This window comes from Ochotona curzoniae, unplaced genomic scaffold (genome assembly GCF_017591425.1).
Source record: "Ochotona curzoniae isolate NIBS_2020 unplaced genomic scaffold, NIBS_Ocur_1.0 contig_430, whole genome shotgun sequence".
In the NCBI taxonomy this organism is placed as follows: Eukaryota; Metazoa; Chordata; class Mammalia; order Lagomorpha; family Ochotonidae; genus Ochotona; species Ochotona curzoniae.
The window spans coordinates 12,829,821-12,852,911 of NW_024466219.1; the positions used below are offsets into that span (position 1 = coordinate 12,829,821).

Here is a 23,091-nt window from a genome sequence, read left to right on the forward strand (position 1 = left end):
CCTGTGTGGAGGAGCACTCTGAGACTGGGGAGGACAGTTTGTAACTGAGGACAAGATCCTGTGGCCCGACTTGGTGGCTGCACTCTCAGCAATGGGAGTCCAAAGGGGTCAGTCTGGGGAAGGTCCATGACTCAAGTACCAGTGGCAGCACTTGTCACTGGGGCTCATAACGGTCCCCTTTCCTGTCGTTGTGCCCCACCCCTGGCCTGGCTCCCTGGGGATCAGGAGCTTTCTCCCTGGTTCTGAGGTACAACAGGTGCTCATCCAGACCTTGCTGAGTGTATGGCAGTTGCATCAACATCTCAAGCCTGGAGATACTTGAAGTGGGCCTGGGTAAGTGACAGAGCTGAGTGGAGAGCTCTCTGGGTAGCTTCCGCTGGGCATTTGCTGGGTGCTGGATGCCAAGATCACACAAGCAGGCAGTCGGGGAGCTGGGGTCTGGCCTGGTGCCATGCTGTTGTGGTCCCTGTGCCATAGGACCCCTTCTAGATAGGTGCTGACAAGGTGGCTGCCCCCAGCTGTGCATGGCTATGGAGCCTGACCGTGGCTAGCAGAGCTGAGGACCTGCATTTGAGAGTGAATTTTCAGTTGGAATGCTCAAGTGTGGCTGGTGACTCCTGCCTGAGCAGCTCTACTTGGCCCACCTGAGATGCCCGGTGGCCTGGGCTGGACCTGGCTGCCTTCCTGAAGCACTGAGATTCAGTGCCAGTCCAGAACTCTAGCCCCCCTCCCACTGCCCCCGGAGGCGGCGCAGAGTTGAGCCTCAAGTGGGACCACAGGGTGCCACTCCATCCCCTCCCAGACCCCCGTGTTCAAGCAGGAGGAAACCCTCCCCCAGCCGCTTTCCCACTGTCACTGGTTCACAAGGCTTCCTGCCACTCCAGGTGGCTTGGGTAACATGCTTGCTACCCCAAGGGAGCCACGACATGACAGAATTCAGCAAGAGCCTTTTTATTTAAACGCCTATCCTCTGTTCTCCAGTCAGACTCAATGCCCAGGAGGAAAAAGCGCTGAGCAGCTCCAGGGGGTTTGGGACAGGAGGGGCAGGGTGCTGGTGTGGGAGAGGGAGGCGCTTCCCCCCATGGTCGCACACTCCCTTGTTTGGAAATGTATGAAAACTGCACAATTCTGAGGGAATTCCTCTTCAACATGTGTGCTAACTCAGAGGACGCTCCTGGGCTCCAAGTGGCCGCTGATAAGGAGGTGCCAGGAACAGAACAGAGGGGGGATCCTCAGGATAAACCTGTGTGGTGAGCTGTCCGTCCATGATGTCCGTTGGGTCCCCCCACGTGGCCCTGGGGTGCTCTGCAGCAAACCTCTAGCATTGATGTGGATGCACAGACCAGACAGAGCCCGTCTCAGAGAGCGGAGAACATGGCTGGGTTCTCGCTCTCGCTCTGTGAAAGAATCTTGCCTCCCCAGATACAGAGGGGACCATGCCGTGTGCAGGGACAGTGCCGTGCAGAACCCCTGGAGTTGGAGGAGTCCTTGGTGTGGATCTCATGGAACCAGGTGGCCTGGTTGCACATTCTGTGTCCTTGCCTCACTGGCCCACCATCTGCCTCTCAGCCCCGAGCTGGTCAGACAGCGGTCCCACAGAAAGTATCCCCAAGAAGTGGAACTGAGAAGGCCAGGCCTGGGAAGACACTCCTGAGAAGGGACTTAACTGCTTCTTTCTCTCTTCCTCCCACCCTTTCTCTTTTTTAAAAATTTAATTATTTTCATTGGAAAGGCAGATTTACAGACAGAAGGAGAACCAGACATCTTCCACCTGCTGGTTCATTCCCCAAGTGGCCACAATGGCTGGAACTGAGCTGATTTGAAGCCAGGAGACAGGAACTTCTTCCAGGTCTCCTACACGGGTGCAGGGTCCCAAGGCTTTGGGCCATCCTCGACTGCTTTCCCAGGCCACAAGCAGGGAGCTGTACAGGAAGCAGAGCGGCCAGGACACAAAATGGCACCCATATGGGATACCATGCTTAGAAGTGGAGGATTAGCCATTTGAACCATTGCACTGGCCCCTAGACTGTTTCCTTAAGAGAATGTGAGTGTGGTTTGGCACAGCCCCTGCCTGGCTGTCTTTGTGCACGAAGCTGGTCCTATGCTGTGGTTTGTGCCCTTACAGCCACAGTGAGAGATACTCAAAGTAGACACCAGAAAGGACTTTTTTGGAGTGTGCACTGTCAGTTATAGGGACAAGGGCCACCCCAGCTGGCCAGGCACGCTGCTGGGACAGAAGCATGACAGCACGATGCCTCTGTCTTATACCCGGGAGCATGTGTGGGACCCTGTTCCACCTCGGGGTGTACTGGGCACTCATAAGGGCAGGTGCAGGGCCTGGCCTGTACGGGAGTGCTCGAGCCATGTGGTTGGACTTGACATGTGCTGATCTTCACAGGTAGCCTGGATACCAGGCCATCTCTGCCTGGGGAGGCTGGGCAAGGCCTTACAGAAGAGGTGGCCCTGGCTGTGCCACGGGACTGGAGGGTTCCTAACCATGCTATTCAACCTGGGTAGATCCCCCAATTCTTATTCCAGCTCCTAGGGCATCTTAGCAAGGTGATAGCTATGTTAGTTAGCTGCTGGAAGTAATTATTTCACAGCGCATATGCATATGGGATCAGTACATCACTTGCTTTAGATACACAGAAGATGAACAAGAGGAGACGCCATGAGCTTCCTGGCCTTTTCCTGTTCCTGGCTGCAGGCTGAGGAACCTGTGAACCTGTGACCTGCTCTAGGGAGCCGGCAGGAAAGGGGGCCCTCCCTCCAGCTGGGAGGAGGGGCTCTGCTCTAGGTCCACCACAGCAGACCCAGGCCCTTACTTCCTCTGTTCCTCTCACAGGACAAACCCATTGTTCCCGCCACCTCGCCCCATCTCGGTGGGTGCTTAGGGCAGGGTCTCCAGCTCGTGCCACCTCCAGCTCCCTGCCCTTGGCACTTCCCTCCATCTTACTGCACCTGCTCCCGTCTCCAGGAGCTGCTGCTTCAGGAGGCGGAATTGTCCTCCCATGCAGCCAGAAGCATCCTCCTCTCGTGCCCAGCACTGTGCCTACCTTCTCCCCTTCCCTGCCCTGCCTTATATCCTGTTCCCTGGGGAGCATGCTCCCCCATCTGAGAGGATGCGAGGGCTCTACACTATCCCAGGGCTTCTGGGAGGAAGGCTTCAGAACCAGGCTGCGGCTGTCAGCCAGGTCCCTGGCTCTTCCTGTCCTTGGGATGGGAAGCTAGAGCAGAGGAAGGCCAGTGTAGCCTGGGACTCCTCTGGAGGGTGCTGCCTGCACAACCACTTGGGTCAGAGTCCCAGGAAGCTAGCACTGGAGCTTAGTGGTGTGCAGGGGTACGGTATGTGTGTGTGTTGTGTGTGCGCATTGTGTGTGGTGTATGCACAGTATGGTATGTATATGCAGTACAATGTGTGTGTGCAGCTTAGTGTGTAGGACATTGTATACGTATGTGGAGTGTGCATTATGTAGTGTATGTACAGTGGTCATAGGGCAGAGCCGGGCTGAGTGCAGGCATTGTCAGGTGGCACAGTCCACATGGGTCAGATCCCTGAGCTTTTCCCCTTCCTGAGGCCCGGAGGAGGAACCAGGTTTGTCCGAAGCCACACAGCCAAGATCTCAACTAAAGACTGAGGCTTGAGTGATATCCATTTCTTTCAAAGGGTTCTGTTTTTGTAGGGGGTGCTAAGAGTGAGAGAGATCTTTCATCCAGTGGTTCACTACTTGAATGCCTGCACTGGTTAGGGAGTAGGGCTGGGGCAGGAGCCAGGCACTCATTCCAGGTTTGCCACGAGGGCAGCAGGAACCCAGTGGTGGAGCCATTGACGCTGCCTCCCACGGTCTCCATTAGCACGGAGCTGGAGCTGGATGGCTGGGCTAAGAGCCAGCTCCTGTGTGTGACATACACAATCCAGCGCTGCAGCCTCCACCTGTGCCGTCACATGTGACACAAGCCTGCCCAGGACACCAAAAGGCATGTCGTCCAAGGGCCCATGTGGCCCCATTCACAAGCCCTGCTCCTTGTAGATAAGGTGGCAGCAGCTGAGCAGTGCAGCTGTACCCATTCGTGCCCTCCTGCTGCCCCAGCTCTGAGGATGCCTGGAATGTTTCTGCCTGCACCGCTGACCTCCCGGGACAGCCAGGACAACCTCTGTATGGGTTTCTGGTGTGGGGTTCCTCCACCACTCCAGGACCTGAGGTGTCAGTTGAGGAGGGCCTGGCGTTGGATCACACTCTTGGCCTCCCTCTCCAATTCTGCCAGTCCCTCTACCTCACCTGCTTCCTGGCACCAGCCTTGCCCCTTTTCTTTCTGTGGGAGTGCCAGGCCCCACAACAGGGCTCCCCTACCCAACCCTGGCTGAACCCTGTGTCTGAGCAGGAAGTGGGGGCCTGCTCCTCCCCAGGGGAGAACAATAGGGTTTTTGCTTAGTTGGGGGGAGGAATACAGACACACCAGACACCCCTGCAGGGACAGCCGGTTGGGGCTGGGCCCAAGTCACATGCCCGCTGGCTGCTCCTTGAATTCCCGGGTTTCTGTCGGGACACATCCAGAAACACAGCAAGTCAATACTGAGAGACAGTGGCTCCTGGCAGCACAGCAAGAGTGGGGCCTGAGCCACGGGAACCTAGGGGCGGGGAGTGGGCACTGCAGGAAGAGCCGGTGCACTGAGTCCCTGCCTCCCTGGCCACGGCAGCGTCCCGGAGCCTCTGCACCTTCCCTGCTTAGCCATCACCTGGCCACATGGGCCCTTGGAAGGCCCTGCCTTTTGGGGTCCTGGGCATGCCTGCGTCATATGTGACGGCCACAGGTGGAGGCTGCAGGGCTGGACTGTTCATGTCACACATGGCAGCCGGCTCCTAGCCCGGCCTCTTGGTCCTGCGTCTCCCCTGCCTTACCCTGGAGCCATTGGACAAGTGGTCACAGCTTCAAGCAAGAGGAAGGGAGCTGCAGATGGAGCTGGCCTGGGTGATGGCGTACAAGTTCCTGGCTTGGCCCACCCCGAATATCCTCTCTCCTACAGGCCATGGAGCAGAGCCGGGCTTTATGAGATAAAAAAATGCCTGAGACTAAACAGTCTTTTTATAGCTGGGGACTCGCTGGTGTCCTCCCCACCCTTATTGGCCAGCCCTTTGGGGCATACTCCAAGTCTCAGGGTGGGGGGACCCAAATGTGTCAGATGCACACGTGCAGCCCCAGATGTCCCTGCTCCCCTGGCTCACATGACCCTGGTTCCTCCCTGTCTGTGCCTGGGCGCATGGGGCTTGGACGTGGCCCATAGCACCCTGTGGAGGCGTGGATGTCAGAGAGAAAATGTTTATTGTGTATGTCCTGCTCCTGAGGCCATTGGTCAATACAGGCTCATTGGGTCCCTGGTATCCATCCCTGTTTTTACAGCAGAGGAATCCTGGGGGGTGGGGTGCAGTGCTATGGTCAAGAGCTCAGTGGAAGAGAGAGTGATCTTCAGACATTCTGGCTTCAAAGCTACATGCTCCTTCTAGTTGCTTCTCTACAATATAGCATGGCCACGGAGAGACCAAAGGGCTCTGACTTGTGGTTGGTGTGAGGATTCAATGGGATTATTTGGCTATAGGGGAAGCAAACTGTGACCCATGGGCAATGCCAGGATAACCACCTGAATTATTTTGTGCAACGGGCATCTCAGAGGACAGTTTCATGAAAGCCACCTGGAGGGTCCCAGAGATAATTTGAGAGGCTTGGAATGTTCTGGATCATGAATCTACATGATCAGGGTCAGGGATCATCATGCCTTGCCAGACGTGAGTGTGGGTATCCCGTTGGATGTGCTGAGCTGAGTCCTGAAAGCCTGTGGGAGAAGGTAGATGGAGACCTGGGAGGGGAACAGACAGGAAGGAGATGGCAGAGAGCCCCCAGACTGTGGGACTGTGGTATGGATGATCCCACAGCTGGCTCTGCGGTGCGGACATGGGGAGACTGCAGAGAAAGAACAGGCAAGTGGCCCTGGAGCCCTGGCTTGGCCCAGCCCTCAGGATCAGCTGCAGTGGTCAGACCGGGATGTATTTGTGAGGGGTGAGGTAGGCTGGGGTCTGATGGGAGCCCTGAGCCCTTCCCCTGCCCACTGTGGGGGCTGGAGCTAGACAGTGCAGGGAGGCCCTGAAGGCAGCTACCAGCCCCCTGTCCGGTGTGTGTCCCTGCAGAGACCTCAGCATGAACAACCTCACAGAACTTCAGCCCGGCCTCTTCCGCCACCTGCGCTTCCTGGAAGAACTGTGAGTAGACATTCTCAGGGGGCAGGAGATGTGGGGGTCCCTGGGAAATGTGGGTTTGCATGGGGCAGGTAGACTCGAAGGGAAAGACAAGCTTGGGTAGCGAAGGCTGCCTTTGGCAGACACCTGCTGGAGGTGTGACCCCCTCGGCCAGGGAGTCTGACACCCACTCTCAGCCCACCCTGAACCGACTCCTCTTTGGAGCTTTGCCTGTTAATGTCAACCATTATGCTCCTTCCAAAAGGGCACCTTTTAAGAACATTAAAATGTATCTATTTACAAATTTCTTCATTTGTGAGAGAGTGCTTCTTCCACCTGCGATTCACTCCCCACTACTGAAGAGCAGGGATGCACCTGCTCTGAATCTGTAGTCCAGACACCTGCTCCAGTGAGGAGTCACCTATGAGTTACTCTCAGCCTCTGCCTAGCAACAGCTGATCCCACATCCATGTGGCTCTCCTCTGAGATGCTTATCGCCACTGTCCTCATGTCTGTGGATGGAGAGGGGAGGCCAGGAAACCTTCCTGGAGGAGGACTCTAAAGTCAGTTAGCAAAGGTGTAAGACAGAGTCAGAGGCAGTGGGGTAGAGCTGGCTCAGCTTTTGTGACAATGAAATTCAGAAGAGGCGGCCTGAGGGTGCAGAGCTGGGGGCTGGTGACTGGGGTTGGGGGAGGGACGGGAACTCAAGGCTGGCTCCTTGAGAAGGGGCTACCTCCTGGCAGACACCCAGCCTCAGAATCCGAGGTCCACAGAACTCAGCTGCCCAGGGCACATTTGCCCCAGGTGTGCACTCTCCTTGGAGGTATAGCAGTGGACACAGTGCTGATGGGGTATTCAGATTGGGCACGGTATGGGTGAAACATGGATAAACTTTAGGTTTACACTTGGCTCACAATGATTTGTAAATATTCCTTTTTTTTTCTAAATAAGCCCGAATCTGAGATGCTTTTCACCAAGTATATTTCAGGTTATGATCCCTCCACCAGTTGTGGAGGGTCCTCAGAGGGCTCCGTCGTAGCTGAGAGGTAGCTGTGAGTGGTAGCAGCCACCCTCAACCCCTGCAGAGTTCCACCTTGACCCATCTGCCCGTGCCTCTGACCTTGGCCTCTGATTTCCAGGCGCCTCTCTGGGAACCACCTCTCCCACATCCCAGGACAAGCCTTCTCAGGGCTCTACAGCCTGAAGATCCTGTAAGTACTGGGTCAGCCATGGTTCTTACTGCCCTTGCCTGGTCCAGAGCAGTGACCCTGGGTCCTGATGTGCAGCTGCCCTGTGGCTTCCATTTCTTTGCTTTAGCTGGTCCCTTCAATGCCTTACAGTTTGGCAGCAGGCATTTGTGTACACGAGGGGAAGCCTCACGTATCCAGTGGCCCCACAGGCAGGTGAAACATCTTTGTGGGCTTTGCCGTGTGAGCCATGACCACTTGCAGGTGGGTTGGCGGGGTCTGGCTCACACTCGCAGGAGCTGGGCGGCAGGGTTGGTGGTGAGGAGGCAGGAGAAGGACCTGCTGTTTCACGGAGGAGAAGGCTGCCGCAAAAGGGAAGGGAGGTGTGGCTCAAGAGGACCTAGCGATCTTGTGATATTCCTCTCCCCTTTCTTCCCTGGTGGCTAATGACCCATTGTAGAGAAAGGAAGCCTGAGGCACCATCTCTTCCCATCCCTGTCTATGACCTGTCTTTCCTGATGAAGAACGGGGTTCCCCAGTGTTCCTCCACATTCTCAGGATGGGTGAAGGTGAAGGAGGCGTGGGAGGAGTGGGTCCCCGAGTCAGTGCAGTGGGGATGGGGTTCCCCTTGCCCCAGCAGGGACTAGTTGTAGTGGGGGAAAAGTGACCATCTTGGAGACTAAGCTTGTCAGAATGGAGTGAACATTTTGACTGTGGGGCTTCCCTGCAGTGGCAAACCCTTCCACAGCTCTGTCACTCTCTCATTCCTAACTATTCTTACAAGTTGTCCTTGCACAATTGAACAGGTTGCTGACTGGCCAAGGGGATAAGGGGCTGAAACCCCTTATCTGTGCCCTGGTGTGGAGCTTCCTCCACCTGGAAAGAGATGTTTTTTCCTAATCTTCTCAAAGCTGCTTGTGGGCTGGCAGTGACCTTCTCTGCCGACCCAGGGCACAGCTGCTCAGCCGTCCTCAGGCACCAACCCCTGTCCCTGCCACCCTTGGTCTTGGGCACCACTGGCTCCCAGCCGCACTTTCCCTTTGCCCTGCCAGCCTCTCTGCTTTCCATTTGGCCCTCACTCTTGGACCCTCCTGCCTCTGGCCCCACCTTGGTGCCCTGGCCTGGCTCCCCTCTCCTCCTTCCCCCTCTGCTCCCTGCCTACCCTCTCGGTCCTGCTCCTGGGAGGTGGCTTGTCTGTGCCTGGTGGGGTGGCAGGTTTAGACCTGTATCCGGGCTCCATCGGCTGGGCCCTCCAAGGGAGGCACGCAGCCTGTTCATAAGTCTGAGTTCCTTAGAGCTGAGCCGCTCCTTTCTTCTTCGCCTGCATTGGGCAATAAATCAAAGCCTTGGAGCCACCACAAAGGCGGGGGGCGGGGGGCCGCAGAGACTGTGGGGAGTGGGGTACGCCTGGGCGGGGAAGCCAAGGACTTTTTGCCTGCGGGGCTGCTCTGTGCAGGGGGGTGGTCTCTTGTACCCCCTTGCACCCCAGGTCCAGGGCGCCAGCGCACAGTGGGCTTCTGAACTGGTACCAGCCCTGGGCAGGACAGTGTCACACTGTCCTGGGAGTGTGGTCCTGGAAAGGGTCCCGCTGGAGGCTCCCCCTGGCTGACCTGAGGTGCCTGCCCTGGAAGGCATGCTGGCTGCCTCCACGTGAGCTGCTTCTGCAAGCGCTCCACAGGGGCTCTTGCGGTTGACCCAGGCGATCCTGCCCGAGGTCAGGGTCATTATCCCCAGTATTTGGATGAGAAGACTGAGGCTGCACAAAGGGAGGAATTTGCCCAGCGTGGAGGGACAGGCCACACCCAGACCGGGGGCTGTCTGGGTTCCTCTGCCTTCCTCAGCTTCGTCTCTGGGAGGGGGTCCTCTCAGCACCCCGCCCCCAACCATTACCCAGGTGAGCCAGCATTCTCTTGTTGTGCTGCTGATATCTAAAGAACTGTGTATGGATCTCAAAAATTCTGGCACCGAAGTAAGTTTATCTATTCTTTTTTTTTCTCTATTCTTTTTTTAATATGTCTTTTTAAGACAGAGTTACAGGGAGAGAGACAGAGAGTCCTCCACCTGCTAGTTCATTCCTCAAATGGCTGTATCAGCCAGGGCTGCTGGGCCAGGCTGAAACAAGAATTAGGAACTCCATCTGAGTCACCCACATGGGTAGAGGGACCCAAACACTTGGGCCATCCTTTGCTGCTTTCCTGGGTGCATCAGCATGAAGCTGGATCAGAAGTGGAGCAGCTGGGCATTGAACTGGTATCCATGTGGGACCACAGTGTTGTAGGTGGCAGCTTTACCTGCTACACCACAATGCCAGCCCCTTCAACTTATTTATTTATTTTAAAATTGATATGTATTTCAGAGCAGACAGTCATAGAGAGAAATAGAGACCGATCGCTCATTTGCTGGCTCACTCCCCAAATCCTGCTGCAGCTAGGACTGTGTTGGGCGGAAGCAGGCAACTAAGAACGCTATCTGAGCCTCCCATGTGAGGAGCAGCAGCCCAGCTACTGCTGCCCCAGGGGCATATAAGTCACACGTGTGACTGACTAGGACAGTCATGTGGGAGGCATCCTTAGTTCCTCTGCTCAGCCTCTTCTGGCCAGGCTGTGTCCCACTCTGGGATGGCTTTTGTGGGGATGTGTCCTGGCTAAGTGTCAGGTGGTGGGTTCAGGTTCCCAACCCTTTGGACTCACAGCCCAGCTGGGGACTCTCAAAGTGAAGATATAGAGAATCCTCACTGGAGATAGGTTGAATCCAAGGGGATATTAGAGTGACATTCCTAAGCCAGGACCAGGTATGCCAGCTGTTGTTGCACTTCAAGGTCAGGAGGCAAGCTCCTCCCTGAGCCTGGACTGGAGAGCAAGAGGGACAGAGCATGCATTGGATGGGGGCTACCGAGTCCCTCCCTGGAGAACAGGCACTCACTGGGTACTGGCCTGCTCCTGGTTCTCAGGGAGGCACCGTGGCTAGAGGATGAGGCATGGGCCGGCACCTTCAGAGAGGGTGCCCTCACTGTGCCATCAGCCGCGTCCTTCATGTTTGTCTGGCAACCTCAAGTTCCTGTAGGCTCTCCTTCTCCTCCCTTCTTCCTGGAGAGGCTGGGAGGTAAAGATCCTTCAGGTAGCACCTCCCTCCATGGAGCCTCCCTCCTACCTCTTCACGCAATATCTCCTTCAGTACCAAGCCAGCAGGGCCCTTGCTGGGAAGCTCTGAGTCCCAGGAGATCCTCCATGATATTGTCCGAGGCAGGACAGGACAGATCCTCATGGCGCTTTCTCTCCCGTGCAGGATGCTACAGAACAACCAGCTGCAAGGAGTCCCTGCAGAGGCGCTGAGGGAGCTGCCGAGCCTGCAGTCCTTGTGAGTCCCGGCACCCGGGGGAGTCCCTCGCTTCCTGGGGCCTGAGTCAAAGCCTATACATCCCTCTGCCCTGCACTCAGACCCTCTCCACATGGCCGCTGCTTCTGCCTTTGGTTTTTTAGGGTTTGGCTGTTGCCATCAGCATGTGTTCCTGTATATCCGTGTGTGTGTGTGTGTGTGTGTGTGTGTGTGTGTGTGTGTACGTGCGCATGTGTGTTTCAGGGGCTACAGACACCCACTGAGCACTATGGGAAAGGAACCTTCACAGGGAGAGCCACCAGGATGGTAGTCCTAGGTGACCTGGCCTTCTGCCACTGGAGCCCTGGGTAATGGTTGTGACAGGGTCGGGGTGGGGTGGATGGTACAGGCTGCCCCTGCCCTCCGCACTTGAGAAACGTCAGGAAAGGGCTGTCTCCCCCAACCACTTCCCCTGCTTGGAAGCTAGGACACCCTGAGGCTTGGAGGTGGTCTGCACCCTGAGGCTCCTAGGCCACCCCTCCTGGATCCATGACTTCCCAAGGGCAGAAGCAGGAGCAGGTACTCCAGGGTGACCCCACCCACTGCCATCTCAGGGCTGGGGCACTCAGGGCACAGCCCCACAGTACTTGTGAATAGCAATGAAAGTGTCAGGTACACCATCCTATTGAGTGATCTTAGAGTGGAGCTGTGTTGGGAGAAATTGAAGTTGAGGGACAGGACCGGTGTCTGGTGTTTAGCCTGTCGGTGACACTGGGCACAGCTGGCCTGCCGTGTGTCAGCACAAAGCCCTCTGGTGTCCTTGGTGTGTGAGAGGAAGTTGAAGCTCTCATCTGTCGAGGGGTCTCCTTGGGTGGGAGGAGGCAGGGACTGGGAGGGGCACATTTCCTTCAGTCCCCTCCCACATCCTCCCCTGCTGCTGCAGGATCCTCCTGCCTCTGGTCAGCACCACGATGCCCACCATGCAGCTGCCCAGTTGGCCCCAATGGCAGAACCTGGCTCCTCACTCTCACCTGCCCCTCCATCCAACCTCACCTCCTTGAAGTGGCCTTTCCGCTTCAGACGGTGTGGAGGACTTTCAGCAGGGGGAGCAGTCTTTGTAAAATCTCACTGGCAGCAGTGGCTGTAGGAGACCCCAGGTAGTCAAAAATGTGACCTCTGTGGGTTGGGTTCTAGCAGTGATGAGGTGGCCCCCACATGCCCCGGCAGGCTGGAGTGGAATGAGGCAATGGGAGTTAGAGACTTAGAACAGCACCATGGTTCCTAGTAGTAATATGGACAGGTGGGAGTGGAGGGAGGGAAGTGACAACGACACCCATTTCTCTGGTCAGACTCACTGAGAAGAAGCTGGCTGAATAGCAGGTATGTGGGGACTCCCAGGGGATAAAGGATTTGGAGGTGCAGAGAAAGGCACTACTGGGGTTCCCTTGCATGTGTTAAGTTGGGGATACCACAGGTGAAGGCAGACACGGTCGACATCAGTATGTTTTGGTGTGTGTGGGAAGGTTGTGTCCTGAAGTTATGGGAGCTGAGGGATTCACAGAGAGGGGGAGGGAGAGAGAGAGAGAGAGAGAGAGAGAAAGAGAGAGAGAGCAAGCTACTTATAATCCCATTCAGATGCCCACAATCTTGGAAGGCTACAGTTAACCAAGGCCCAGGCTGCTGAAGGGAGAGGGTGGGGTGATGGACACCCGCCAGCCATGGGCCCTGTGTGCCAGGGTGCCTAGTGTTGACCCCCATTTCCCCCACACAGTCCCCCTTTAATAACTGCCTTCTCTGTCACCAGACAGGAAAGTAGAGTCAGCTGGGTCCAGCACTCCTTGACTGTCAGAGCTAGTGTTGGGATTCAGAGACCCTTGGGGAAGCCACTTGGGACAGCCCTTGTGGGTGGCTCAGCATGTGGCAGTATCCTTCCCATGGGCAGTGGAGGCATGAGAGAGGCTTCTAGGGGCCCATTGCCCAGGGTGTTCTGCCTGGTACCTCCTCAGGAGGCCAGGCTGCTCCCAAACATGGGATGGTCCTATGCTATATCTGCCTTCTCCTAGTTAGACCCAGATGCTGCCCACGCAGTAGGGTGAGGCTGGGCGGGAGGTGGGGGAATGGACCAGGAGCGGGAGTCAGGGAAGGGGTGAGGCCAGTCAGCCCAGCATTTCAGGTGGCCTTGCATTCCAGGCCCAGGTATAGCGCTGGCAGTGGCGCACTGGCTGTTTAGCTTGGCCCCTTGAGCAGGCAGCACTGGGCTGCATGACCCCGCCCCCCTCCCTGGATGCCCGGGCTCCCTCCCCGACCAGTGTGGGAGGGGGAGGGCAACCACGCCAGAGGTGTCGCACCAAGCTGAGTTCAGGCCAAAAGAAACCACGGGAAGCCAGCAAAGGGGGTGGGGGGGAGGTAGGGAAACAGAGACTGGGCAAGGGGAGTGGACCCAGGGCGGGGGCTAGGGGGCTCCTGGAAAAACAGAACTGAAAGAGAGGGACAGGACGGGCAGGCTAGTCCCAGCAGAACGGGAAAGGTACCGCTGCAGAGAGCAGGGGAGCAAAGCGGGGAGCAAACGGGAACATGGCCCTGATCTGGAGACCTTCTGGGGGAAGGGGCCTGGGCACAGTCATAGGGGCCTGCTGTCGCTGTGTGGGCAACTCACAGGGGTGAACCAACTAGGGGCAGTTTCATGGCTGCCACCCAAGTTAGAGCCGCCCCTTGCTTCCCCGCCCTGGTCGAGGCCCATGCGCAATATGTGTTGGCTGCCTGCCACTGGGAACTGGAGGAAATAGCCAGGTGGGGTTCGGGTGGGTGGGGTACAAGAGGATGTGCTTATGGATGCCAGAAGCGGCTGACCCAGGTGAGGTGGGAACAGAGGAGGGGCTCTTACCCAGCCTGCTGCAAGATGCAAAACCCACTCACTTCTCTCATTTAATCCCAAGAGCCCTGAAGGTTGAGTCCGTCATGCCCACTGTACAGTTGTGGCCACTAAAATCCAGGCAATCTAAGTACTGGCTGGAGGTCCCACAGTGTGGAGGCCGCAGAGCTGGAGTTTCTGCTCTGACTCCAAAGTGCTGGGCTCCAGCAGCTTTGCCTTTGAGTACCCTCTCCCCTTTCCTTAAAGCTGCAGTGCTGGGGGACTCTAGTTTAAGCTCTGGCTCTGTCACTGATTAGTTATGAGGCCATGGGCCGGTCATTTGAGTTTAAGGGTTCCCCTCTCTAATATGGGAGGCTCCCATGGGGCAAATAGGGGTGAGTGTTGTGCTTGGAATGCCTCATCCTGTGTTGGACGCAGTGGCATGCTCCATTCCTGACTCTTCCACTTTCTATCCAGTTTCATGTTAATGTGCCTGGGAGGGAGCAGGTGATGACGATGACCTAGGTGCTTGGGTTCCTGCCACCTGCATAGGAGACCTTGATGTAGTTCTGGCTCCTGGTTTTTGCTGTTGCAGTCATTTGGGTATGGAAGATCTCTCTGTCACTCCTCTTAAAAAAATTCTTTTCTTCATAAGTGGGATAACTGGCAGATAGGTATCCTAAGAGTACAGATACCAGAACTTTCCAGTGAGGTATCCTGCTGTGCACCTGCTCTCTTTGAGTCTCTGCTTTACTCTCTGTGCACAGAAGAACTCTTCCATGAACCTGCTAGTCTCCGGGCACACTGCATTCTGAATGGAGAGGGAAGATCTGGGCTCCTCTGGGAATGAAGGGCTGAACCATTCTGTCCAATGCCAAGTGTTTCACAAGGACTGGGATTGGAGGTGTTTCCAGGGAAAGCCACAGGCCAGGGGCTTTGGAGCAGGGCCTCCTCATTCTGTTGCTCTGACCCTCCTCCAGGCTGTAGCTAGGGTCATTCTCATCACACCAGCCCTTGGGTAGCACCCTACACATCTTGCCCTTACCTCCCTGAGCCTCCACAACTCTGCCCAGTGGCCGTCACTCCCATTGTAGAGGCAAGCTAACAGAGGTCTGTGACTTGCAGCAGAGGTGGTGCCAATGCACAGACCTGGGTGCTGGCTGCCTCCCAGGGGACAGCCCTGGGGGTGAGTCCAAGGTCCTTAGGCATTTAGCTCAGCAGGTGTGCTGTCTTACCTGAGGCCAAGGAGAGTGAAGTGGAGCAGGTACTGGTTGCCAGGAGAGCTGTGGCTGTTGACTGACACTCTGGCCTCAGCAGCAATAACCCTGGAAGCCCTCCTCATGGATGGGATCCCCACAGATGCCTAGAGAGAGGGACAAGACTGGCTGTGCCTGAAGACTGGCACCCGGGATGAGCACCTGTCACCAGTGGACCTCTTTCATCTTGCCCCTGGTAATCTCGTGCTTGTGTTTTCAACCCCAAGAAAGGGAGTACCATTTTGGTGAGTGCCTTGGCCAAGATTATCTGTGGATCATAGTAGAGCTGGAGGCAGAACAATGTGGGGTCTTCTTATTAAAATGTGTTAATCAAATTTCTTTGAGTTTGAAGGGGTGATGAAGAGAGGGAGGGAGCTCCCACCCACTGGTTCTTTTTACTTTATTTATTTATTTATTTATTTTTGGAAAATCAGACTTAGAGACAGACAGACACAGAGAAAGATTTTTCATCTGCTGGTTCACTCCCAAAGTGGCTGCAACAGCTGGAGCAGAGCCAATCTGAAGCCAGGAGCCAGGGGCCTCTTCCAGGTCTTTCAGGTGGGTGCAGGGTCCCAAGGCTTTAGGCCATTCTTGACTGCTTTCTCATGCTGCAAGCAGGGAACTGGATAGTAAGTGGAGCAGCTGGGACATGAACCAGTGCCCATATGGGATCCTGGCATGTGCAAGGTGAGGACTTTAGCCATTAGGCTATCATGCTGGGCCCCATCCATTGGTTCTCAATCCACATACTTTGGCCCTGACTTACTGCCTCCCAGGGCATGCATCAGCAGGGAGCTGGAACTGGAAGCAGAGGTGGGACTTGAACCCAGACACTTTGAGTACAGATGCAGGTGTCTCAAGCAGGCCACTGTGTCTCAACACCTGGCCACTGCGTACAGGGTCGTCTTCTTCTTCTTTTTTTAAGATTTATTTATTTTTATTGGAAAGGCAGATATACAGAGAGGAGAACAGAGAGGAAGATCTTCCATCTGATGATTCACTCCCCAAGTGGCTGCAACGACTGGTGCTGTGCTGACCCAAAGCCAGGAGCCAGGAACCTCTTTCCAGGTCTCCCACGCAGGTGCAGGGTCCCAATGCTCTGGGCCGTCCTTAACTGCTTTCCCAGGCTACAAGCAGGGAGCTGGATGGGAAGTGGAGCTGCCAGGATTAGAACCGGTGCCAATATGGAATCCTGGTGCGTTTCAAGGCAAGGACTTTAACTGCTAGGCTATTGCGCTGGTCCTGCAGGGTCTTCTTGTGGCCATGGGAGCAAAGCCCACCCATGACTGCTTCCTCACTCACAACCTCTGGAGGTGAACCTTAAAGGGATTCCAGGGAAGGAGCCTGAGTGGTGTGGAGCTGTGGAGCTCCCATCAGGAAGTTACTCTCAGGGGCCAGAGGGCACAAGGAAGGCGTCTTGCAGGGAGGGACTGAGGCTAGAGACTGGGTGAGGCAGAACCGATGCCCTGAGCCAGCTATGCCCGCAGGGAGGGAGTCCGGCAGGGTGAGGCCTGGGGGTGCGACTGGGCGCTGGGGTCTGTCGGGCCCCCTTTTTGTCCACACCCAGTCTGTCGTGGAGACGCTCTCCCTGCCATCCAGGTCATCCTGAGTCCTGCAGGTGATCCGCCAGTGCCACTCAACCTGCCTGCTGGCCAGGGAGGGCCCCGAGGCCCAGCTGTGTTGTGGGGAGGGGTCCCGAGGGATGCACGAGGTGGCAGCTGGCCTCCCTGGCATGGCTATTTTGGGCTCACTGATTATATGCTGCTGTATTTGGGCCTTGCTGAGGTTCCGGGAGTTGATGACTACATGCGTCTGAGGTGGGCGGTGGGCGGGCAGGCAGGCAGCCCCCTGTAGCCCATGCGGGTCTGATCGTGGGTAATTTGGCACCCGAGAGAGTGGCCAGGAAAGGATCTGGTGGTGATTGTTTGGGCCACAAGTGGTGCTCTCAGACAGAGATGGCCCTGGCTAGGCCACCCAGGAGCAGCAGTGTAGTGCGCTGGCCCCATGGGGTACATCTCAGCTCAGCCCTGGGGTCTCCTCGGCTCTCCTGCTCATCCTCCATGGGTGTGGTACCAGAACTTTCTCCATAGGGCAGCAGAAACCTAGACTTGGGACAGGCAAGAGCACCCAGGATGGTGGGGACTGAGGGCTTGGATCTGGCTTGGGTGCAAGTGAAGGTCCCTGGGAGGTGGCGGGCGGGTACCCTCTCCCCTGTCATTCAGCTATCCACCATCCACCCACCCATCTATCTCTGTACATATTGACCCACCCATCTATGCACCTACTGATCTACCCATTTATCTTCTCATCCATCTCCCTATCCAACCATCCACCCATCCGTACTTCCACTTTCCCACATGTCCACCCACCACATGCTCATCCATCTAACCATCCATTCATTCATCTCTCTCCCAACTACCCACCCATCTATCTACCTACCCATTCACTCATCCATCTGTTCATCATCCCCTATCTACCTATTCATCTATTTAGCCATGATCCATCCTCCATCCACCTGTCTACCCATCCATCCTTCTGTCCATTTGCTCTCTTCAGCTTTGCAGAATGTTTGAAGTGTGTGGCTCAGAAAATACTGGGATAACAAACCAAGTGCCAGCCTCTTAGTGGCTTGTGGTTTGATGTGGGAGTATCAATCACCCAGACCCTTTTCTTCACTGCTTCCCTCTGTTTGCCTTTACCATCATCTTAAACTTCTGAGACAGAGCAAGCCAGTGCAAGTGAACATGATGTCAAACCAGCATGTACAAGCTAAGGGGGATCTGATGGGCATGGTGGGAGCCAGGTGAGACCTGCTGTGTGTGGGGAGTCCTGCTGGGGACTCATGTTTGCTGAATGCTTACTAGATTACTAGGCTCTGAAATAATGCTGGGCAGAGGGCACCTCTTGATTGCTTGCAACAACTATAGAAGGAGGTGTTGAGTTCCCAAATTCATGGAAAGAGGAAAGAAATATTGAGGGAGTTGGTCATAGATTAGTGGGTGGTTCATCTGGATTCTAAGTCATGACTCTAGACTCTCCAGCAGAGAGGCTTTAAGGGAGGAACCCCAGAGGCCACACAGCAGTAGGGAAGTCCCTATTTGGACCTGCTGAGTCAGGATCTTGAGGGCTGGGGCCCAGAACTCTGCTGCTCGATCCTTGCTCCAAGGATGGGTAGCATTGCATCCCCAGACAAGATGTAGGAAATCCAGTGTCTCCACTCCAGCCCATACCTGCTGATACAGTCTATGTGCTAACAAGATCTATCCTCCTTGACCCCCAAGACATGGGTGTGCAACTCAAATTGGAAAAACAGTGATTTGGTGTCATGAGCCCCCAGGACCCCCTCCCCTCCCCTGACCTAGCTAAAGTGGGCAGGAGTTGTTGGCAACTGCCCACCTCTCTGTTCCTCGGGCCCCAAGGGCTTTTTGTAGAACACTTAGATTTCTGTGCAATCACTGGGTTCTTGGAGATGGAGATGTAATGTTTGGATCTGTTTGGTATTAAACCTGCCCGAGGTAAGAAGGAAATAGATGCCCTCCTGGGATGTTAAGGGGTGGGGGGTTGCATGGGCAATTGGAGAGATAAAGGTTAGACTTCAGGGACTTCTTTGTTTTCAATAACCACAGGGCAGGGGAGAGCTAGGGGACCTAGTTTTCTAAAAAAATTTTTCTGAAGTTTTACTTATTTACTTATATAAAAGGCAACATGACAGATAGGGAGGGAAAGAGAGAGAATATTCCATCTGCAATTGAACGTTTAAAATATCCAGACAGCTAGGGTTAGGCTAGATTAAATCCAGGAGCCAGAAATCCCACCCAGATCTCTAGAGAGCAGAAGCGCAACTACCTGGGCCAATTTCTCCTGCCTCCCAGGTGCATCAGCAGGGAGCTGGATCAGAAGCAGAGCAGCCAGGACTTGATCTGGTGCTCCAATATGGGATGCCAGTGAGTGTTGCAAGCTGCAGCTTGACCTACTGCCCCACAGTGGCCGCCCCAAGCACCTTCCTTTGAGTTTCTGCATGCCCATCTCTCTCTCTGACCCATTCCTGCTGTCTCCTGGGAGTGCATGGCATCTTATCAGAATCCCTGCTCATGCAAGCAAGCTTCAGCTTAGCTGGAGAGGCAGAGACAGTGCTAAGGGAAATGGGGCAGCCTCACTTTGCCACCCCTGCCCTTTAGCCACTGGATGAGGGAAAACCAGTCAGAGCTGGGTCAGTGCCGCCATTTTGAGGGTCTGTGAGTAATTTTCCATCCATCTGGAGCCTCTGGAAGCCGGGTGGCTGCCAGCCACTGTGAGTGGGGGTGGGTGGGGTGGAGATCCATACCCCTGCCATAAAGGCGCATGGAGTGCCTGCTCTGGGCTGAGCTTGAGGTGGGGGTGCCTCTTTCCCGGGTGGGTGAGGAGACCGAGCAGCAGAGTGAGGGTGAGAGGTCCCAGTGTGGCTATGTGCAAGCCCGGAGCCCGGCCAGACCTGCAGATGTGTTCTGGCTGGGAAAGGGGATGATCCGTGTGTATGTCCCTGTGACTACCGCGGCCAAATGGCTTACAGATGAGTTGCTCTGGAATGTGACTCCATCCGGGGAACCCTGGCCAAAGTGGTTTCCCTCCCCCTCGCCAGCCCTTACACCTGTTTGGAGACTTGGAATCAAACCCTTCCCTCATCCTCCCCTAAACAACAGCGATGAGACCTGGCCTGGGGAGTAGGGAGCTCTGGAGACTCCGAGGATGGAGTGTGGGTGACCAGAGAGAGGAATGGGGTGCACTGCCATGGGCTGGAGGCTGTCAGAAGAGGTGGGGCCCTCAGGGCTGCTCAACAGCAGAGTGGCTCTTTTCTGCACGCTGAGGAGTGTGGCCACCGGAGGGTTTTGTGGCCATGCTACTTTTACAGCCTGGTGAGCAGGGGAGTGTGACACCTTCTTGGGACTGGAGCCACAGAGGGTCCCCGGTGAAAGGACCCACCAAAGCCACATCTGCTCTTGGCAGGAAGGAGCAGACTTTGTTTAGTTCCCAAATTCAGAAAACCTGGGGCCCTCCCTGGATTTTTTTTTTTTCACCACTTCCTCTGCTCTATCCAGTCCCAGCGACTGACCCTGATCCATCCCTGTGACCACCAGGGTGTGTGTTCCCAGACCATCACTGGCCTAGTTTGCTGGACAACCTCCCCACTGCTCCCCCCATTCCCCTGCCTCCCTCCACTCATTCTGAACTCTGTGGGTTCCCCCACATTGCAGCCAGATGGACCTTAAGGCACATGTCTGACCAGGTCACTCCCCTGCTTACAATCCTTTGGGGCTCCCAGATGTGCTGAAAGCAGAGCCAGGCCTCTTGGTACCCCGCGGGTGCTACCATGGGGCTTGTGGGCTTGGCTGTAGCACCTAGCATTCCCTGGAGCCTATACCTGGGCTCCTGGCCCTTGCTGGTCATTCCACCTGACTCTTGACTGCTGCTTCCTCTTTCTACACATCCACCCTCATACCCATCCTCCTGGGCTGAGCTTCAGTACTTCACCCTGCAGGAGCTCACTGAGGTCGCACCCAGTACAGCCTGCACTCTTGCTCTTTCCTTCTCAGTTCCCTGCACTCTGCTCTTGGCCACATGCTGAGTTACCCACTGCTCCCCTCCTGAGGTGGAGGCCATGTCTTTTGACCGTGTCTTTTGCACCTGCCTCCCCCCTACCACCCAGCACGGTGCCTGGCACAAGGGAGGCAGTAAGTGAGCTCTACTCAGAAAGGCACATGGGAGTGAATGGGTGAGCACATGGGCTCAGAGTGGTACAGGAATTGGCCGGGTAACATAGCGGAAGTGCAGCTAGAGCGAAAATTCACATGCTGCCGGCAGCCTCCCCTGCTCTTTGAGCCACAACCCTTTCCTCTGGAGTCTTTTTCAGAGTGATCCCGAGATTCTGGGGAAGCATGAGGGGACTCTGATGGACAAATTGTACCTTCCAGGGAGGCAAGGGTGGGCTGAGAAGGGAATGAGAACAGGAAAGCTAGTTCCAGGCTGTGGGGCTGTATGTGTGTGGTGCTGGCAGAGAGGGGGCTGGGGGCTGCACCCCTCGAGGGGGCATCCAGGAAAGGATCCCTCTGAAGGAAACAGAAATGAAAGCTCAACTTGTTACTTTCCTGAAAGCACAGTGCCTTCCAAGCAGCCAGGCATAACGTGATGGAGAACGGCACGCACTTGCTTGTACCCTTGCTGATGTGGAGGGGCAGGTGCAATGGGAAGCGCTTCCAAAGACTGCCAGCTTCCCAAGTCCTGGTTGGAGTGAGCCTGGGGTGCAGGGGAGGAATGGAGAGGAAGCCCCCACAGCTGGGGAGTCAGGAGGCTCTGTTCCCAGGGGAGACGCCCCTCCCCAGCCCACTCTCCTTTCCTTCCTGCTCTGTCCGCTGCAGCTGACAGCAGCAAGGGGGTTTGGCTTCCTCCGGGAGCCACCAGACCCTCTGGGCCAGTGCAGCTGTCTGGCTCCCCCCAGCCCAGCTCCCGCGGGCTCCCCTGGCTCTCGTTAACCTGCCTCACCGCTGCACATCTGCTAATCCCAGGCCCGAAGGGTCTTAGGCTAAAACTCCCTCAGAACATCTGGAGTGTGGCTGGGGGCACGGAGAAGCCCACCTGGAAGGAAGAGGAGGTGTGGAAGAAAGGCAGAGGGGGAGGTAGGGGCAGGCAGGCAGCAAGCTTTGGCTGTGTTAAGTGGAATGGATGGGAAGCGGCTTGCTGAGGCCTGGGGTTCCTGCAGCAGGTGCCAGATGGTACCCCTTAAAGCATTCTGCTGCTCCCATCAGAAGCCACGGGGTCCAGGCAGAACCCCAGATCCCCATGCTTGTCCAATCAGGAGACCTCTATTGGAGGGACAGGCTTGCTTGACGCCTGGCTCAGTCCTGGACTTGAGGTTGCAGCACCTGGAGACTCGGTGTCCCGTCAGCTGCGAAGGTCCTGTGCGAGCTCAGGTCCTCTGGGAGGATAGCTGTGGCTGTTCTCTCACACCAGCCCTGCCCTCTTCCAGATAAAGGCTACAGAGGATTTGGGCAAACACTTGGAGTCTCAGCTTTGTAATCTGTTGAGTGGGAATAACTGGGAGGGGTCAGGTGCTTGTCGAGGTCCTGAGCTCAGGAACAGCGCAGCTGGGTTTGTCTTCCTTTTCATTACGCATCTCTGTGTCAAGCACCAAGCACTGAAGGTCGCAGTGAGGTTAGCAGCACATAAGTCCGCAGAGAGTCCTTGTTAGGACAGAGAAGGTGCGTGCTTCGGCAAATGTACCAGCGTCTGTGTTGGGTTTTTGTTTCTAATTTCTATGTACTTGTTTTCTGTTTATTTGGAAGGCAGGGAGAGAGAGAGAGAGAGAGAGAGAGAGAGAGAAATATTCCACCTGCTGATTCACTCCCCACATGCCTGCATCGGCCAGGGCCAGACAAGGTGGAAGTGAGGAGGCAGCAACTCCATCTGGGTCTCAGTTTCCTCTTGGTGTGTGCATTAGCAGGAGGCTGGATTGAAGCGGAGGCGATGTCAGTATAGGAAGCTGACTTCCGAAGCAGTGACTTAACCCCTGTGCCACAGGCCTACCCCTCTGTGTTGGGTTGTGAAAGTGGAATAGGAGTTGATCGGTGGAGGTGAGAGGACAGGTCCGTTCTTGTGGAGGAAGAGTCAGAACAAAGCGTAGAGGCGGTAAGTGGGGGCGTGGGCATGGGATGTGGGATTTGGAGAGTGGCAGCTTGACGTGGTGCGAGCCTAGCTTTCTGCCCTTGCAGGGTTTTCTGTCAGCCTGCCCGAGATAGGACCAGAGTATGGCAGATAGGTTTGCAGGGGGCTGGCCCGGCAGGGACCGTCTCAGGGCTGTCAAGCAGACAGCAGAAGCCACTGGTGGGTTTTCATGGAGCCGGCTGTGTTCTGAGGAGCACAAGGGAATGAGAGTCTACAATGGACCCCAGAGTCTCCCTGGGAATGGTAAGGAGACCTAGGAGGCAGAACAGGTCTGGACCACGGCAGTTGGCCCCATGGTTAGGAGCAGGAGGCATGGCATGGTTCCGGTGCCAGGACCTGGGTGCTGGAAACCTTGGAACACAGAGATGGTGCCATGAGGCAGTGAGCCAACTTCCCCACTCAGCGCCCTGCAGGCTCCCAAGCTCCCCCTTGCCAGCCACCCCCACCCTCCTCTCAGGACTCCGACAGCCTGGGACTTAATTATACACTGACGCACTTTGTTTTTAAAAAACATGTTTATTTTTGTTCTGACTCATTGTAGAAAATTTAGAAAATAC

The 23,091-nt window shown here is 55.8% G+C and overlaps 1 protein-coding gene across 1 annotated transcript in view; it reads left to right on the forward strand.

Moving 5' to 3' along the window:
• LGR6 (leucine rich repeat containing G protein-coupled receptor 6) overlaps positions 1-23,091 on the forward strand; it is a 100,544-nt gene that overhangs the window by 15,204 nt on the left and 62,249 nt on the right. The window contains exons 2-4 of the mRNA XM_040985786.1: positions 6,183-6,254; positions 7,370-7,441; positions 10,703-10,774. Coding sequence (XP_040841720.1) covers positions 6,183-6,254; positions 7,370-7,441; positions 10,703-10,774 — 216 coding nt within the window. The remainder of the gene's footprint in view (positions 1-6,182; positions 6,255-7,369; positions 7,442-10,702; positions 10,775-23,091) is intronic.